Genomic DNA, 20,024 nt, shown 5'->3' with positions numbered 1-20,024 from the left:
AATTAGAAGACTGTGCAGTCTCTTGGGCTTAGACTGTTTACAAAGATTTCAGATATTCTGAATCATGCAGTATTTCATGAAATACACGTGATGGCCAGAGAGTCAGGGTAACACCTGAGCACATACGCCTTGCTTGTAGGTTTGACTTTGTGCATAGAGGGCAGTATATTGTTTCTGATAGTTGTCCCCGCACTGTAACTGTTTCCGTGAGAATCTTTGAAGAAGACGCCTATTTTGAAATAACGAAGAGAATGATGTTGTCAAAAAAGTATATGAAATGCAAATATACTGGGTGGCTAAGCTCGTTGACAAAGAGACGAATTGTTTTCTTAGCCTTAGCAATTTTGTCGGAAATTCCGCGAAAGTACAAGGGCTTGCATTGGGCTGATTGGAAGAGCCGGCCATGACGCTCACGCACGAAGCGATTCGTAAAATCTTTGTCTTCGTAGTTGTACTTACGGAAGTCAAGGTCGAACACGACATCTGGGACTAAGAACACTTTTTGGGCGTGAAATACTGTACATGACTGAGCAAACAGTTCCGTGCTGACAGGACAAGCATCATGACGTCACAAACCTTTTCGCTTTAACGTCACTTTGTGTGCACAGTTCCGTACAGTTGACACAAGAAAATTGAAATGGAAAGCGGTCAGGTTCAAGGCTATTGGATGAAGTTGTCCTTGAATGATTGACAAACAAGGCACTGTTCCCTATTTCTCTATTGTGTTCACCGCTGTTAAATTTGCCATTATTGTACTAAGCTTCCATCCCTGTTTGCCATAGAAAGTTTAAAAACAAGTTTGCCTTCCTTCTCTGGAATTTCAGATGTGGATTCTAGCCACAGTGGAAAATGTTTTGAGTACAGGGTATCACCGGTATAAAGCAAAAGACTTTTTTTAACTGATCTGCGTGACACCTTACAACATCATGTGTGCCTCACGTCTTAAATGTGACATGGTATTGTCTCCTTGTGGAACATCAACTACATACAGAGACGAGGACTTTCCACCAGGGCGGGGAGTGCAGGGTGTGGGGAATATTGATCGCAAATTGTATTCCGGTACTGGGGAATTTGATAGCCACAATATCCCAGCAGGGGCAATTTGACCATGTTGCAAAATCGTAGTTTTAATACTGACTGATATAGTCCTAAATTATCTACATTTAGCCTCTATTTTCCTCATCCTTGGGTATTTGACATTGAATTTGACATGGCTTGGGAAAAAATGTCAAATTCTCCTCTTTGGCCCTCACAGCCCCTCTCCCCTGTGGAAAACATAGGATAGGTGCTTAAGTTTAATATGTACCGCATAATGTTGGTACCCGACTCATACAATGAATATCAGTCAGTAATCTTGCTATGAGTAGAAAACGTTCTCTTCATGGAGATCTGTTAAAGGTAACTATGCCCCAAAGTAACCAGCGAAACAGAAAATTCTAAATTTTCTCTGTTTTTTCTTGGAAACTTCACACTCTTCTCTACTACAATCAAGAACAAGAATTGGGAGCCATCATGCAAATTTGGTACTGAAGAAACAAATTACGTGAAACTTGGCTTTCTATATTTGACATTGAAATTGGTTAACTCTACAGGGGAAAATTAAACATTTCAAATTTCTAAAACCAAGACGGTGAAAATTGGTGCACTCTAAGCTTACAGGTTTCAAAATGAGTCTACACCATATACCAGTTGCAGACGAGCAAAGTATTCTAAAAATTTGAGTATAAATATCTGTCCCGAGGTGATTCTACAATGGTGGAATACAGATCAACCTATTTTGCCAGGATTTTGAACGAGACTGTTTTGTCTCCTAAAACAGAAATAACATTGTACAACACCAGTTTTGTCTTCATCACATAATATTAAACTCCTCATTTATGGTAATGTCTTTATGTCTGCAAGATTAATTCAAGATCTCTGATTTATAGTCATGACCTTATCATGGCAGTATTATCCTTCTATGTGACCCAATGGTAAGATATAAAGACTCAGAATTTCAAAAAGCAATAATTTGGACACTGTCACAATGTAAATAACATGTAAAATCTCTTTTTTATTGATAATTATACACTCACAGAATATACATTGATATGATAGCCTCCACTGGAAAAGTTCACTGCCACATCATAGGCAAATTTGTATCTCTCCATCTTGGATATGTAAATGAGTCTAGTTGAAAACATCGTTGTCATGGAAGGTTCTCAACAAAGCTATCCCTAAAATGAATCCATATTTGAAGTCCCAGTGCCTGTCATTTTCAGTGGTTTCATTCAAAATTTTGTGACACGATCTATTTACTACTGACCTTTTAATTCTTGTTACCGTGTGTCATAAACTGAACACTATAGCAAGCTAGGAAGATTATTCCCAGCCTGTACGTCTAGATGTAATTTTGATGAGAATTTCCTACACTGTTCATGTGCATGATGCTGGCATCAGCGAGTTAAAAAAACATTCATTGTAAAGTGGGAAAAAAGTGTAAAATCAATCATTGGAATTACTGGTATTGGACATGAGGTTGCCTCTTGAACCACAAATTTGAATTTGGCAGGCACTTTTGTCTTCCATCAAACTTTATATTAATACATCGATCTCTTGAAATACCTACACGTATTAATATCAATTGATCATCAATCTTGGAAGAAAATATGATTCACTGGTTCCACGGTCATGGTCAAGCTAAGGAACTGACTCATGAACTCACACTATACAAAATGTATAAAAATTTCTTAAAACAGAGACCGGTCTTCAACCTTAACCCTTTTCCTGCCAGACAGTATCACTTTCACAAGTCAGTAAAAAGTGGTATCGAGCCGAATCTATGTGTCTTCACCCACTCGACACGGTAGGTTATAGCAAGTTTTAGTCAGTAAAATTTGTATTGACAGTATCTCTGTTGAGAGAGGCCTTCAAAGGTTCAAGCCTTTGTTAAAATGCAAGATATCGGACATGTTATGCCCTCACTGGTTTTAGCCAATTTGACCGGATGGTGACCTATGAACTTGGCAGGATAAGGGATACAGGTTGCAAAAAAGATTGTCATCTGACCTGTTATTGATGTGTTTCAACGTCACTTTCTTCATTTTGAAGTAAAATGGGAAAATGTTCACGGACAAGGAATTTTCACCCATAAACGTGGTATCAAAACGGTTGAGAACTTTGAAACACTTTGGTCATTCTGTGATGACCTTGTCAGATTTCTCACGATGGTCATTTTGTTTATTGATTAAACTTTCTCAATCTACATTTCAAGGGGAAAATAAGATAATTTAGCTTGCAGTTAAGATTAGAAATTGTTATAGTCTTCATAGAATTAAAGCTGTAATGTCTATACTCATTGGGGATCTCATATCCAAAGGGTACAGCCAAGCCTCTTAGTAATCCATCCGAAAAACTGACATGTTTGCACTTGTTCAGTCTGATGGGGAGTTGAGTCATTCATAGTGGCATACCACTGTGCAAGCGTCTATAGTCAGAGGATAACCTGACTCCCTAGCAGGCTTAAAAAGTGCAAACATTCAGATTGTTCCCTGGGATTGTTAATAAATTCTTTACGATACTCTTTGAATACCGGGAGACATTACAGCTTTAAGATGAGAGCAGTGATCAAGAAACTGCAAGATGTCATAAAATAACTAGTTTTTGATTTTGATAAAAAAGAATATGTGAGGTTGGTTAAATATCTCTTTTCTCCTATACCTAAAGTTAAATATGAGATGTAGCAGCCGAGAATATATGAAAGCCTCTCATAGAAGTTAACATGAAAGCCTCTTGATTAATTTTTCAAGTAGGTGATAAATTGCAAGATTTCCTTGGAGAAAACAATCAGCTGGTTGCTGATGATAGTAACATGTAATTAATCTCATTCAACAATTTAACATGTCACTTGCAAGTTGTTCAGCGCTGGAAATGTTTTCATAATACGACCTAATAATTAATGACTATGGGATGGGCGACATCCCAATCGTAGAAAACAAGTCATTGCGTTTCAAAATATCCTGCTTAGTTGACGATCAAAGAGTGATCTAGCCCATAAAATTATAACCCCTGTCATTCCCAAAGAAGAGGCACAGCTCTCAAAATCAAAAGTTTTGCTGCTTCCTGGTATTGCTCTTCACGACTTGACGCTGAACACCATCGTCAGGAACTGCTCATAGCTGATAGTGATCTGGCCTGCCATCCTCGTATCGTACTGACGAAAAGCAGAGGTCAGCGTCTGTAAGAAAGACAACAAAGTAGCAGAATTTTACCCTCAAAAAATGCAAATTAAACAGAACAGAATTATTTGAAGCTTTTGAGTCAGGTAAAGGTATTCAATACAATTGTAATTTCATTTGTCTTTCAGTTGACATGGAAACTAGTGAAATTTCCTTTTGTCCGCTGCATATAAAACATGCAATAAGCTTAATGTTCTGAGTCAAAGAGAAAGTCTTTAACCGTTTCAAAGCTGTAATTTTTCTTCCTGCATAAAATTCTTGTGCACCATGATTTTAAATTTTTATGACTTTTTTCAGTAATTTTTGAAAATTTTGGACAAAATGGACATCATTTTTCATTGGCTTAAATTTTTGATCTAATTTTTGGGAAAATCTGAAAAACATGTGACTGGGTCATATTTTTTAAATATGACAAAAATTGATTTTGGCACTTGAAATCTTTAATCCGTGGTACGTTAAATTGGCCCGGAAGGCAGAATGAGTAGAACAATTCTATTGACTCTCTCCATTTTCAGCCTGTCCTTCAGTTTAAACAACCTCATTGAATAAACTGTGCCAGTACCACAGCCTGATTCTGTTTATCTGTATCAACCTAGTTAAACGGCTTGGGTGTGTTTGATAATAAAGTACAATTGCAAAGCCGTGTTGTACACCAAGCATCGAGGTCATTACCCTCAGCAAGTGTATCATGAAATTATGCCAAAAGAACTTATCATATATCAGACTAGACTTTGGTCTGGGCCACACTGTTTGCACTTTGGGAGTTGGTCGTGTACATAAGGAAGAAAGGACAGCCTCTGGTGATTACAGGTTTGAGTCATTTTGTCACACTCACAGACAACAATCTCTGATGATCTTTGCACTAGTAGAACAGTTCAATTATAAATTACGGTGCATGATCAAATGCACTGCCAGGAAATTTTTCACAAAATAAGACAGTTCTGTTCATCTTTCAATTATTATGAACATCAAACTTCCGGAGATTTAATTTTAAAATTAAAATGTACCTGGATATCTCAAATTATGCTGTTATAAAAGTATACCATCTGAGGCATTTGTAGCTCTTTGGCCACTTCAAATTTGGTCAATTTTTGAAAATTGGCATAATGGTGACACCAGATTGTTCTTTATGAACTTAAACAAATGTGTAAGAATTCCATATTTACAGTCTCAATGATATGAACAAATATGAGAAAACATTTTCAATTTTGATTTTTTGAAGTGAGTACTGGTTCAAGGCAATAAACACTGAGAAACAGGGAGTCTTAAACTTTTGCTTGATCTTTCTTAATCGTTTCTCTTTTTACAATCAAGAATAAAAGTCCCACGTCTCCATGCAAAACCAATAACTGTTGCTTTCTAATTCTTGCATAATGCATTACTAATATTCTGGTTTTGCTAAACTTCTACCAACCTTTTTATCACAACATTTTATTCGGTTGCAAAATCTGACCTACTTCTTGAGGGAAATATCGGCCAAAGGGTTAACTATCAGTTTGATTCACATCAGATCACGTTTTGTATGAAAGGTTGGGCAATGTGCAGACATGCACGAAATCGAAATCGTAATCTTTCTTCGTTCATTTATCAGGAAAGATTCTTGACCCACTTCAATCCTGACCATACCTGAATTACAACACAGCACTGGATGAAGTCGTCGAAGGCGATGTCACCCCTGCCTCTCCTGTCAAACTTTCTCACCAGCATGTCGTAGAAGAAATCCGAAAATCTGTAACCTGGGAACGATACAAAAGAGGGGTCAGCTGCATTCAGACGCTCACTTCATTCATTTCAGGGAATTTGTTGGTAGGCAGACAAAGGACAAATTTGACTCTTTCTTCACTGATTTTGGTTGCCTTTTTCCCCCATTAACCTCTTCTTTCATCCATCCATGCATGTGGGATACTTGTAATCCATCTGTGAGCTCCTCCCTGACCATGGATGCCACTAACCCTTTCACTGCAATGGTTTGTCCAAAACCCATTGCTATCAATGGTGCGTCCCGACCTGCTCACACGGAAGTGGGGGGTGAGCAGGTTAAGTAACTTATATGCCACCTGTTTGAAACACCCTGTCATACTGAATCTGTATGCATTTTGCATGTTCACGGTAACTGGCTACATGGCAGACTGAAAGACAATATTCGATCAGAATTTTTCAGTCAAAATGCTAAATATCTGCATCACAATGCTTAATATCACCTGGAGCTAATAAGAATATGGATACTTTGATTTGACCATGTTTGACTGAAGATGAGACTGGTTATTGAAGAAAACACAACACAACAGTAAATATGAGAACCCACAACTACACAGTGTAACCCTCCTTTCTTAATACACCATCCAATTACACAATTGACAGTCGTACGATCACACCAAATCTTGATGTTAAAGAGGTTAGCATACTTCATTCCAAACCAGCTTGTTTTTGATGTAACTGTTGACAAACTACAAGATTGTACAATGGAAGACTTTGACTAGAGATTAGATTGCGGCTAATAGTCACACGACCACACGTGTTCACAGATGCCCACAAAGATCAGACCGAGTACAAAGTTCACGACATTCAATTGATTTGCGGAGAAGTTAGACAACAGCGTTATCTGATAAACCGCTTTAAGGTCAAACTCATTTGAAGAGTATGCACACAGCACTTATTCACGTGAGGATGTTTAGCAGGTGTCTCTTGCTTCTAGGAGTCTTAAGTCCTATGATGCACCAATCACAGAGTCACTCAAAAAAAAAAGTGTAAAAAGCACAAGCCAGGCGCAGCCAACGAAGCTGTTTGTGTAAAAAGGTGTCCAGGCAAATTCAGAACCAATCAGTGGGCAGGGAATAAAAAAATATGATATTTACTGTGCGCAGGGATGAACTTTCACTTTTTTCAGTGGGTGGGGGGGAAATTTTGAGAGTGGATACTGGAAAATACATAGAGGGAAGGGAGAGCCATGGTTGATAGACTTTGAGGGGAGATTAAGCGCCTAACTTAGAGGGGAGCAATGTTCCAAGGTATACTGCTAACTGCTCACATGGTGTTGCGTTGATCTGGAATGAGTTGCCTGGTGGGTAAAGTGGAATTTCAGAGTGGGGAGAGGGCAGTGGGGAGCTTGAAATGTTGTGGGGAGTGGAGAGCAGGCAGGCAATACAGTAGATACTGGAGGGCAGTGGGCATCTAAATTCAGAGGGAGGCCATGTTTTCCATATATGCCAGTGGGAGGGTGGTTAGAAACAGCTCTACTTTCCCCTCCAAATTTTGTGTCGAGGTCAAACATAAGTAAAATTGGTATATCAGCCTTCAAGACATGTTTTGTGGTGATTTTCAAAATTGATGAAGTTTACTAGTTGGCAGCACTTGACAAGCACACAGTATTTTCATCAGAAATGACATAAGTATCATAAAAGTGAAATATGACTGATGTTGTCAAAATCGGAACAATTCAAAAGTGACATACATAGAGACTTGTGAATGAGAGCTAAAAAGTGACAACAGTTAAGTGTCTTTGTCATCTATCTCTAAAAGAACTCTGAATTATTTTGTAACAACTGAAATGATCTTTCTTTTGTCAAATTATCTGCTGCATCAGATGACACAGTCACAGTAAACGAAAGATGAGCAGCTGTCATATTTTGGCCCCAAGAGGGCGCTGTTTACCGTTCTGCAACTCAGATGGGCAAAATCTCCAGGCCATGGAAAGTTTTGAAGACAGTTTTCAGCAATAATGCATTTTTGGTAGGTAAGTCTGTGTGTGAAGGTACGCTTCAGTGTAAGTCATCATGAAAATGGATGAAAACACTTACAAAATTTCAGATTCTGTACCAGTAATAATTTCCTTGTCACATTATCATGGAGCAGTGGTATCAACTTACCAAAACTGTTCAACGCTGTCTTCAGTTCGTTTTTGTCGATGAAACCCGAGTTGTCTCTATCATAACTTCTGAATGTGTTCTGCCAATCCGTGATGTACTTCCAGAGGGAACCGAATTCCTGGAAATTTATCGTTCCGTTGTGCTGTCTATCAAACATTCCAATCATCAGCCTCACAGTTTCCGGATTGAAGGGGCTCCATGTTCCTAGTATTTCATATTCAGGTAAAATTGATATAGATCATGGAAATATAGAAGTTGGTACAATAACTCTTATTGCTTTGTTATTTTAAAAAAATTGTTTTGTAACTATAAAAGTAAATTTGGAAACGACATCTTTGCAGATACATGTATGTCGACAAATTTTCTTTCAATTTTGGTTTTTAATGTTGATATATTTTTTTTTGCTGTGCTCCGCAAAGCATGTTGAGATACACAGCATGCAGCTTGTCAACTTGGCCTGCACATGACCTGTATAGACTTCATTTTACTGTTGACAAGCGAATTCTGGTACGGACTAGAATTCAAATGTAAACAGTAACAGTGCATTTTACATGTATATGTAGATGCTGTGTGTGTTTGCAAGCTAAACAGTGGGTATGTAAACACGTTTTGGGGAGTAGAGAAAGAATTTGAAATTGACATACAAAACAAAAACTGTGAAGTTACAGCTACATGGAAGATGTTGATGTGTGTTGGCGATTACGACGAATATTTTGGCAAGGTCAATGACATTCAAATAATGAATCCTGCCAATGGTGGAAGTACAATAATTGCTAGTCTGCATTAAGGGAAGTGTTCTCAGACTGTCTCACCAAATTTTCCTGTGACTTTCAATGAATACAGTGCTTCACAGTATATCCCTTTAGGTGCTTTAAATAAAATTCTTTGTTTGCAGTCCGCGTAATGGTAGCTTTTCAAATTTCAGAGAAAATTAAGAAAACAAAAACAATGTTAACACTATTACAAATTAAAATATTATTTTTCAAAAGAAACCACATAAAAATTGACCATATGATAATGCACTTTTGTTTTTTGTCTGTGTTTGTTTTTTCCCTGGCTGGCTGGTAGGTTTTTCAAAAATCCAAGGATGGCAAACAAAGAATTTCCTTTAAATGGCCTTATATGGATTTCATAAACTACAATGAAAAATGGGCAAACAGAAATTTCCATGACTGAGTTTGTGTGGAACACTTTCAACTGGTTTTATCTTTTATGAAATCAAGTATTAGCAGCCCTTTGTTTCATCCTACATTCACCTCCCCCTTCTGTCCTCCCTCCTCCCTCTCCCTCTAAATCTGTATCAGGTGAGGCATAAACACAGCTGTCACTCGCAGTGACTGTGATCACACATACCATTTGACAGAGCCTGCTGCAGCTCATCAGCTGAGATGTGTCCACTGCGATCTTTATCCACTCTGTAAAAAAAGCAAACAAAAAACCCTAAAAACAGTTGGCTCTTGTTTAATCGAAATTAAAAGCAACATGAATTTCAATGTATAATGTTTGTAAAACATGCTTCAGTATATGCTGCTTGCAGCAGGTGAGATGCATTCAAGTTCAACGAACTGATCAAAATTATCTTTTCAGTATGACGCGTATTGCAATGGTCGATGCCAATGCCACCAGTTGTTGTCAACACTTCTTCTCTTTTCCTGAGTGCAATCAAGACAACTTTGGCAAAGGCAGATACTTCAACTTTCAAGGAGGAGAGGCCCTTGATGGCAACCACAACCCTGGAGATCTTTGAAGTGTCATTTAAACAGCAATAAATTGCTATGTGAGACGAATAAGTTGTTTGTTTCATGTTCTTTCACCAAGGCTATTACGATGCCACAGTACCTCTCCTGTGTATAGTTCAACTTCAAATAGAGGGTGCCTCCACACTTCAGCTATGAAGTTTTCTCCAGTGTTTGTATCTAATGTTCAGTAGTGTGGTCAAATTGCAGATAAATCCAGTCATTATTTTTGTAATAGATATTTTTGTGTTTATTCAATCTTTTGTCTTTTGGTGATATAAATTAGCCATGGCGAAACAATACGGGACCTTTAGTGTCTTTACAAAAGGCCGGTATCAAGTAAATTTTACCTGGGTTCCCCAGTCATGTTTAATTAGGTTCACCTGAGAATATCAACACAATTGTACAGGAAAACAGAAATTGTACCAGGGCTCAATATGTCTTCCCACACCTTTGCAAAAACACTGGTTTGAACTGTGACCCATTTATGCTATAGTTTCTTAACTATGAGCAGTTCCTTCATCAGCTGCTTGTAGTTTATATATGGTTTCATTAAACACCAATGTTGGAATGTCTTTGTTTAGATCTGTTAGGGCACGGTCACTCCATGGTTAGGGTTTGTGTTGAACGTTGTTTCCTTTGTTGTTCGTTTGTTTATTTGCTTGTGCATTGTGTTCATTTAGATGACATTACAACCATTGTCCCATTTTTTTAACTTGCATTGTCTTCAGATTTCTGCACAAAGTCTGTAGCATCTTGTAGTATGTTTCCTGTTTCTTGACATTGCTTTACGGCATTTTCACAATTGAGTGTACCAACTTTTGTTCTTGAGTGTTACGGAAAAATTCTAAAAAACTATTGTACAGTATATATTTACTCTTGTAATAGCTTTTTGAGTAAGATTTTATGAGCAAATCAAAGCAAAAATTACAAAAATCGGACCATGTTTGGCAAAGATATGACATTTTTTGTGGTGTGAAAATGGTCAAATTTGACTGTTACGAAGGTACACTGCATTTTTCAACTTTAAGAAAATGCTGTTTTCATAATTTAAATTCTAGTAAGGTACATGTTTTTTCTTTCTGTGTGGTCTTAAGGATGTCTAATACAAGTAGTAAGTAGCGCCATGGTATGCTACTCACTAGTTGATTAACACCATTAATAAATCCAAAAATAGCCCATCGTTACGGATTTTTGCGTTTTTCATTATGGACAATTAACCCAGTGTATAACTTGGTTCTAATCTACAGTTATTTGTAAAATGTTGTTAAAATCCATTGCAGGTATCTGTTAAGTACTGTAATAAACTCTACTGTCATAAGCATCCATTCGTTTATTTTCAAGAATTTGCCAAAGACTTAGCCTAAATTTTCCGGAAATTTATGTAGTGTCCGTACCCCACCATTTAATTCCACACCTATATTAGGCTTTCAGCAAACAAAGATAAAATACATATTGTACTACTTGGTATAGATGAATGATATATGCATTCATCATAGACAATCACCATTTTAAAAATATAGATGAATTATAGGCCAAATGTAGTGTCCGTACCCCCATGTAGTGTCCGTACCCCTTTTCCAGTGGATTACACTGATTGGATTTTACTGAAGTAAAAGGTTTGATATACCCCTAGTATACTGCTTAGTGGTTTAATTATAATGTAACCATGTATAATCAGTGTAAAGTCAAACACTAAAATGTAATTTCAATTGACAGATGGATTCAATAAGGTAATTTTGGGGTCAACACAACATACAGTACGTTTTTGTACAGGAATTTTGCCCTGGATAAAAAATAGTGCCAATGACCTTGTAGCTACAATATACATGGATGGTATGGAACATGTACGTAGTTACACTACCAGATACCGGGTATAGTGAGTGCACAGGTCCTATTCTAATGGCAGAAGAAATGTTTAATTTCGGCTCATACTTACCGACACCCCAAACCCCACCCCTATATACCGGTACACAGATATTAATCAATAGCCAACATAGAAAACTGCCATCAGGGCCTATACTTTAGTTTCTTTGCTGTCTGTCTCTGACATAAGGTGGACTCTTATACAATCAGGCGATTGGATAAAAAGTCTTGAAACGTCAATGTTTATTAGACAAGGGGTTCCTGAGATGATCATTCATTAAATATGCCAAATAGCAATAACTTGATGCTGCTCAATGCCTTTCAGTGCAAGTACATCTCTATATCAACAGTATGTGCCAGTATAGTAAATACGGCTATAGTTTTCAATCGGATTCGAACCCACAACATACGGCATCAGTCGCCTAGCTGAGAGGCAACAGACAGAACCGTAAGTGTCATTAAATGTGATGCATTACTTTTTGAGGCTTGAGCTTACATTATCTACAACTCTGCGGTAATCCACCTTGCATAGCAGTCAGTTAGCTAAAACCCCTCGTAATAGACATTTCAACAACTGGTTTAGCATCTGAAATAACTGTGCTGTGATATTTAAGAGAAATCAGAGGATATGTTTGAATCAGCTTTTGGCAAAACCATAATGAATACAATAGCATTAGTGATAAAAATGATTCTTGCATAAATATAAAAAATAGTGTTGCTCGCATCTAAAAAACGAAGTACATGTTCCTGTTGCCTGTTTTCACTTGCGAACAAAAAGTGCTATTTGTATTTGCAAAAGGTTTTAATTTTCAATGTTTAGACAGTAGTCCGTTTTAATGACCAATTTTCAATTTTGAAGATCAACAGTCAAAATTTGGTGGCCCAAACTTGAAATGTTTGGATATCAAATTAAAGTAATACACAGACAGAGTCGGAATAATAAGGTGCAATATACACACCAACTAAACTGATAAGAATGAAACTACCAACAGCTTCAATGATATCAAATGTTGGACGTCAGTCAAAAAAAAATTCAATTATTTCCCAGTTGTGTGAGTAGTATGTGTGACTCAAAATGTGAATATTTATTAGTTTCAGATAAAATTTATAACTATAATTTGACAATTATTGTAAGCAAATGTATTGGAAGTCAACATGATTGTCCACAAAAAGCTGAAAGTTGTGATCAATAGCAGAAAAACACCGGTCATTTGTTCAATGATCCATGATAAATTCGCACCTTGGAAGGAACAAATTTATATAGTGTCAGGGAGTTAGGTAGTCAAATTTGTTGCTAATTCTGTTTGTGTGATGGAGTGACCTGACATCATCCTAAATTGCTCATGTTTATGAGTTGCACTGCGCTACCCTCAATACTGTGATGATTTACTTAATCAACCAATGACCTGACAATAGTCTGTATGTTTATATTTAAAAGACAATGATTGGACTAAGACAGATACTACCGTATGTTCACATTCACAAAATTTAGGTCGGACCTGGGCAAGGTTACAATAATCCTCTGTGGGGAAAAAATTTGGTTCACCTTCACATTTTACAGGACCTGCCTAATTTTGCCAAAAAGAATTAATCAAACTGCTATATGACATTTGAACTGCAGAGGCATCTCCAGTATTGGTTTCATGAACTTTATGAGACAGAATTGGACTTGCAGATTGCACAGAAATGCATGTAACAAGTGCACAGTGTTTCTGATGTCTTTGTTAACTAATGCCTTTCTTTCAAGTAATGTTAATCAGATGATGTGGTCCCACTTGCGAGCAAACCTGGTGGGAAGATATTGTGTTGAGAACATGGAATGATACAAACTGGAGAGAAAACTTTTACGTTCAGTTGGGCATCATCTGGGTCCAGACATGACCCAAATTTTGAGGCAGTACTGGATTCCCCTATTGCCAAGCCAAAACTAGACCGCTTCTGGCCTGACCTAGAGTGTCCATATTGACAATATTGAGTTGACTCAAAACCTGGGCTGGCCCAGTGCTGACATAAACTACTCAATGTAAAAATGACATGTACTGGAGTCTGTATTCACAGTAGAGTGCATCTTGCCACATGGCATTCTTGTGGATACAAATCTCTTATAAGTGTTTGGGTATCCCTCAACGAAATATTAGCTAAAGCTGATCCACTATATTATATCATAAATAACCTCAGATTTGTTTTCTTGGTCAACTTTCACTACAAACTGATACCAAATATGACTACATTGTTTTCACAGTTTACAAAACTGTCTTAAAAGATATCTGGGGTTGGTATAGGTTATTTAAGGTCGCAGACTAGCTCCAAAATACAAAATTCCTGCCATGGTCCCCCCCCCCCAAGTTTGAAGAAATAAGTTGGCTTTGTTTGTGTCGTGGGACTTATATACCAAATTACAAAGCTATGAGACAAGCATTTTTTAGAAGATTTTTTAACGAAAATTTGCAAAAATTGCCTCCAAAACACAAATTTATTATTTTTCCTGAAGCCATATGAAAATATCTAAGTATATCCTAAGTCATCTGTATACCAAATATCAAATCTTATGCGATAGATGAGAATATATGAATTGATTGTTTAGTGAATCCAGTGAATCAGTTGTGTGTTGGGTTGATTTCCTTCAGTTGACTTATAAGATAAAACAATTTTGTTTCTCTACACATGACATTGACAAGAGACACTTCATCTCATGAAGGGTAAATTTCATTATTTCAAGTACTAAAATGACATATTTCTACATCAAGCAATTTGTTGATAAAATGTTATCTTGACTGCAGGTCCACTGATACAACTGTTATGTTGCAACTTGACCTTTTTCAAAATTATTGATCTGTCTTTAAAAACAGTTGTCTTTTCTTCCAGTATCATGTCATATTGACCAGTATTTGGCTTGTCAACACACATTTACAAGCATTGCCATTTTTTGTTCAATGAATTTTAGTTCAGACTTAACTTTAGTAGAAAACAATTTTAATGCATGTTGTGTAGTGTCCGTACCCCACCCCACAAACTAGTTAAATACAATTATTAATCAGTGAGTAGGGTTAATATTAGAAATATTATAGCTTGATGATTTTACTGTTTTATCAAAAAACTTAAAAGTTTTCAAAATTTGTTCTTATTGTTGATGCAAAATTTATATTTGAGTATGGTTCTCCAGAATAACATTAAACCATGAGCCATAAATACAGATAATAATATCTTCAATTAGTTACTCTATGGTGAAAAGTTTACATGATAAGGCAAATTGAAAGAAAACCATGTTTCTTCATCAATTAATCAGCTATTATTTCTACACTTAATGTAAATGATCAGCTTCAGTACAGGTTTGCTTTGGGCTGGTGTTGTAGTGTCCGTACCCCTTGTACATACTTTATGAAATATTTGATGAGTCTTTCCAACATGGACTAACATATGAGAGAATGCTATATTATCATAGCTATGCATGCTGCCAATTATCATTTTAAGTTTTGTGATTCACTTTGGAAGATTATTAAGCAATAATTGAAATGTTCGTTGTTCTTTCAAAAATAAAGTGTTTCGTTTGTTTTGCTTTGAAGAACAACATTGTATACACCCGGTGAAATTCAAAGATTCTCTACAAAAGTCATTTTATGATGTAAGGCTAACTGTATTGATTTGCATTTGGTAAAAGTATTGTATATTCTCCCCTAAATTTTGCAATGGTGCAAAATATTTTCTTAATTTTCTAAATTGTGTAGTGTCCGTACCCCATGTAAGGGTACGATAAAGAAGGCCTGTTTATTATGGAACTAAGACAGTTTGTGCGAAACCATTTCTGCACTATATATGTGGCATATGTACCTAAGTCTTGGTAAGGTTTTCACATTAAAACAATGAGGTTGAAATTTGGCCATTTTTGACCCCACTTTGTACACTCCATTGTGAAAATGCCGTTTAACAAAATAATCTATGAATTGGGATATATTATCTGTTTGACTTTAAGGGACAAAGTCGGCCTTTTTCATGAATTTTGTTTGATAAGAGATACTACTGATATTGTTTGACATGTTGAAAGATACTGAATGAATGGATGACCATGCATATATTCGACCCCGGTTTTAGACACGATACATGAAACCATGGCGAAAACAAATTAATGTTCATGACCAATAATTCAATTTCGCGATCATTTCATTAAATTTGTCTAAAACCAGGGCTGAATACATGCAGAGGGTGCAAAGGGTTATTTTAACACAGCATCTACTCTGGACTACACCTGGACATGCATCTGTGACTTATGGATGCCACTGTCGTCAATATCTGGTGATCAAACCATTATTTCACTGAGTCTGTCTATCATGCTCAAATGGAATATTTGCACATGATTACATGTATGAATTGACATAGATCACTTACTGAAACTGTAAGCTGATAGTGAGAATGTGAAAAAAAAATTAGCCTTAAAACTACAGTCCAAAGAAAATGCTCAGCAGTGAAAATTAGCATCAAAGGAATCACCAAACGTTTATCACTGGACTTTTCAGAGAAGTTTTCAACAGAAATAAAGTACAGAATAGCGGTAAACAGCAAGGCACAAAGTTCACTATCAGATGGGTTCTCACAATCGGGAGAGAAATTAGCTCCCAATCAGGTGCCCTACTCCCCATATACAGAAACTCTTTGACACACAGTCCTTCTATCCACCGGTCTGGAAACGCCTATTGTAAAAGGTGTCAATCACCTAGACCGCACAGCCTAACCGCGATACGAGGGCCAGTCACGTGATAATGCGTAGCTTGGGTTTGTCCTGAATGCCACAGTCCCCTATTGTGTGTACGCTTTTCTCGAATTTTCGCTGTTTTTGGCTCTATTAAGTGTTCTCTGCGTCTATCTACGACACGAAGACAGAAATTATCATATCCTGAAACCGGTGTGTGTTTTTCGTGATCCTTATCCCATCGTAAATGATGATAGTGTGCGATAATTTCTGGGGTTGACCGCTGCGAGTGTGTTGACGTACGTAGCACAAGCAACGGCTGGAATCACACCGGAAAATTTGTGGTCCCTTTCTCTTGCAATGCTAGTAGTCAGTGTCTCCAAATATGATCTAAATATGTTTTCTGTGTAATATTCTGTGAAATCATGTCTGTTAACTGAACAGAATAGGAAAGACAACTGCAGAAATGCATGTAGATTTTAGTTGTGTGGTCGCACATTTTCCCATGCAGCGTCATTATGGCGAACTCTCGATATGGACGCTCGCTCAGGCACAGCTGGAAACACACCGGAAAATTTGTCGTCCATTTCTCTTGCAATGCTAGTAGTCAGTGCCTCTAAATATGATCTAAATATGTTTTCTGTGTAATATTCTGTGAAATTATGTCTGTTAACTGAGCAGAATAGGAACGACAACTGCAAAAATGCACGTAGATTTTTTTCCCATATATATTTTCCCATGTAGCGTCAATATGGCATGGCGAACTCTTGATACGTACGCTCGCGCTCAGGCACAGTAAGTACCTTTTACAAAATGCTATCATGTCAACACAATAACAAGTTTGGTAATGAACTACTCAGCTGTCGATGTTAATATTCAGCTGATTTTGCCTGTCTTCTTGATTTCGGGCAATAGTCCATGACACTTGCGAACAGTGCATGGCCATTTTGTTTTTCGATCGTGATCATAATGCAACCATAATGTGTGGTCCCTTTCAAGCTTTATCTAGAGGGGCAACGTTACCCATTTAATGAAAAAATAAATTGTTTAGTGTTTCTAAAGTGAACAAGTTGTAATGTTTTGTGATATTCTGAAAATAACAACCCACAAACGTCATGTTTTTGAACGATCACATTGCGGCTGTCATAGGATCGTGGGGTAGCGACATCGATATAGCGGCCAGCTGAACATTGTCAGTGTCCTTTGTTCAAGGTGTGAATCGTGTATTGGTTCATATCACGGAGTCTCACAAAGAAACCAGCCACGTTTCCAGACCGGTGGATAGAGGGACTGTGTTTGACACAACAATCCTGCACACACAACATAGCAATGTGCATAATGAGAAGTGTACTAGCGCGTTACATGCCAAAATCAAACATGGTGTTACTTTGGTATTAAAAAATTCACTGTTAATTTCTGTTGTTTTCTAGACATTTGTGTAATATCTCACAGCCTTTCTCAAAGGAAGTGTAAACTGTAACCTTAGAAGGCCTGAACAGCAAAAGTCATACATCTTTAGGTCTGAATGTCCCAAGTGTTATGAGCATAATGTGTCAAAATTGGGAGGGGTCTTACTAATTACTGCCCGTGACTGCCCGTAGCTGCCTGAGGACTACCCGAGAACATGCCCGAGGACTGCCCGAGGAGCAAGTAGGCCAAATTTCGCCAATTTTAACACTAAGCCAATAGCTTGAACTTATATCATGCCTGGCTAACCAAAAATATCATTGATTTGGTGTTTTCTGTAGCGGTTTTAGAACCAGAAAGACGCCGGGCTTTCGACTAGAAAGACGTCCCCATCTTGATTGTGAGATCATACCATTCAGTGCAAGGGGTGGTAGGCTGTCAAGCTGTACACGCTCGGCGAGGTTATTGTACTACCTCTCGGACTGAATGGTATGATCTCACTGTCAAGCTGGCGACATCCTTCAAGCCGGGCGTCTTCTGAGTTCCAAAACCGCCGGAGAAAACATCAGGTTAACGCCAAATCAATGATATTTTGGGTTGGTTGGGCATGATATAAATTGAACCTATTGGCCTAGTGTTCAATTGGGCGAAATTCGGTCCACTTATTCCTCAGGCAGTTCTCGGGCAGTCCTCAGGCAGCTACGGGCAGTAATTAGTAGGACCGATTGGGAGACATCCCGCAAAGAAGAGTCAAAGACTGTCTCCCGATTTGGGATCTGGAGATGACTGCCTAGCACAGCAATTTGTAGGATGTCCTACCAATAAATGAAGAGCGTTTTTCCGATGAGGAGAATGTCTCCAGCGTACTTTGCTGGTAAATATGCTCAAGCACAAAATCCACCTTGGAGGCCTTGCCACCACAAAGCGCAGCGCCCTCCTACTGCCTCGCATAGTTTTTGAGGAAGCTTTGCTGTACTGTGTACATGTTAGCTGCAAAATTGTAGCGCTACGGTGAGGCGGTCGGTGATTTTTGGTTTTTGCGACTTCGCTCACCAGTAGCGCTACAAGGCCGATGGCCCTGGGGAGTATCATATAAGCGCGTCGTACTCGACCAGGCGTTTTGATGTGGAATGCAACATATTTACTGCATTTGGTCGTACCGATTTATCACTACTGAAGACTAAACAGTATACTGCACTAACTTTGTCATTTATGGGGTTTGGAATTTGTTCAAACACGACGATCGCGTTCCGAAACATTTCTGGGAGCCGTCATTACCAACTTCCGGTAATGGCGGCTCCCACAAACACCGACGCCCCACGCTCAATGTTTTCAGAACGCGATCGTCGTGTTTGAACAAATTCCAAACCCCATAAATGACAAAGTTAGTGCAGTATACTGTTAAGTCTTCAGTAGTGATAAATCGGTACGACCAAATGCAGTAAATATGTTGCATTCCACATCAAAACGCCTGGTCGAGTACGACGCGCTTATATGATACTCCCCAGGGCCATCGGCCTTGTAGCGCTACTGGTGAGCGAAGTCGCAAAAACCAAAAATCACCGACCGCCTCACCGTAGCGCTACAATTTGCAGCTATGTACATGTATGAATGTTAGGAAACCTTATTGACGATTACTATAATTCGCCTAATCCGTTGCTACGCAATATTGGCAGAATTTCTTTATGTGATAAAAGGTCGCATGGGGTCACAAGTTGTGTGGCGTATCACCAGTCCGATGTTTTGTTCGAAGGTGTGTTGACCACTCGGGTACGCGGGTGTGACCCCTGGGTGAACCAATCTCGAGTGCCCTTACTTCAAAGTGACAGGCTAGACTACTGTCACCTCTATTACTATGAAAACCGAAAGCTTGCACTGACCTCTGAAAGACGCCCCAGAGAAAATTCTGATCGGGCACTTGGGGTGGAGGCGCTCCGTAACCCTGTTGAGCGTAGCCTTGGTGCTGCTGCTGCTGATACGCCATTTTGCTGTAAAATGGGAGCCTGAGTGTGAGAGCGCCGCCACTGTTTGGATAGGCTCGTTCAAGCAACAATAAAATATGGGAGTAATTATTGCTGCGGGAAATTCTTGAAATTGCATTACATACTAACTAGATATCAATATTACAGAACCGTTGTGTAATTCACACTGTATGTTTATGCTTCTATTCATCAAAGATGTCAGAGTATCAATTTATACATCCTGCATGCGGATCTCAATACACAAGGTTACACGAAACAGAAAAAAT

At 38.1% G+C, this 20,024-nt stretch overlaps 1 protein-coding gene across 1 annotated transcript; it reads right to left on the bottom strand.

Moving 5' to 3' along the window:
* Window positions 1-2,033: 2,033 nt before the first annotated feature.
* On the bottom strand, window positions 2,034-20,008 carry LOC139147511 (programmed cell death protein 6-like). Its single transcript, XM_070718629.1, has 5 exons — window positions 19,657-20,008; window positions 9,437-9,498; window positions 8,084-8,287; window positions 5,844-5,953; window positions 2,034-4,216 (listed from the first exon to the last, which is right to left on the bottom strand). The coding sequence occupies exons 1-5, from the start codon at window positions 19,758-19,760 to the stop codon at window positions 4,115-4,117; spliced, it is 582 nt and encodes a 193-aa protein (XP_070574730.1). The 5' UTR covers window positions 19,761-20,008; the 3' UTR covers window positions 2,034-4,114.
* Between the last annotated feature and the right edge of the window lie 16 nt (window positions 20,009-20,024).

This window comes from Ptychodera flava, chromosome 13 (assembly GCF_041260155.1).
Source record: "Ptychodera flava strain L36383 chromosome 13, AS_Pfla_20210202, whole genome shotgun sequence".
Lineage (NCBI taxonomy): Eukaryota > Metazoa > Hemichordata > Enteropneusta > Ptychoderidae > Ptychodera > Ptychodera flava.
This window is presented reverse-complemented; position numbering and strand designations above follow the sequence as displayed.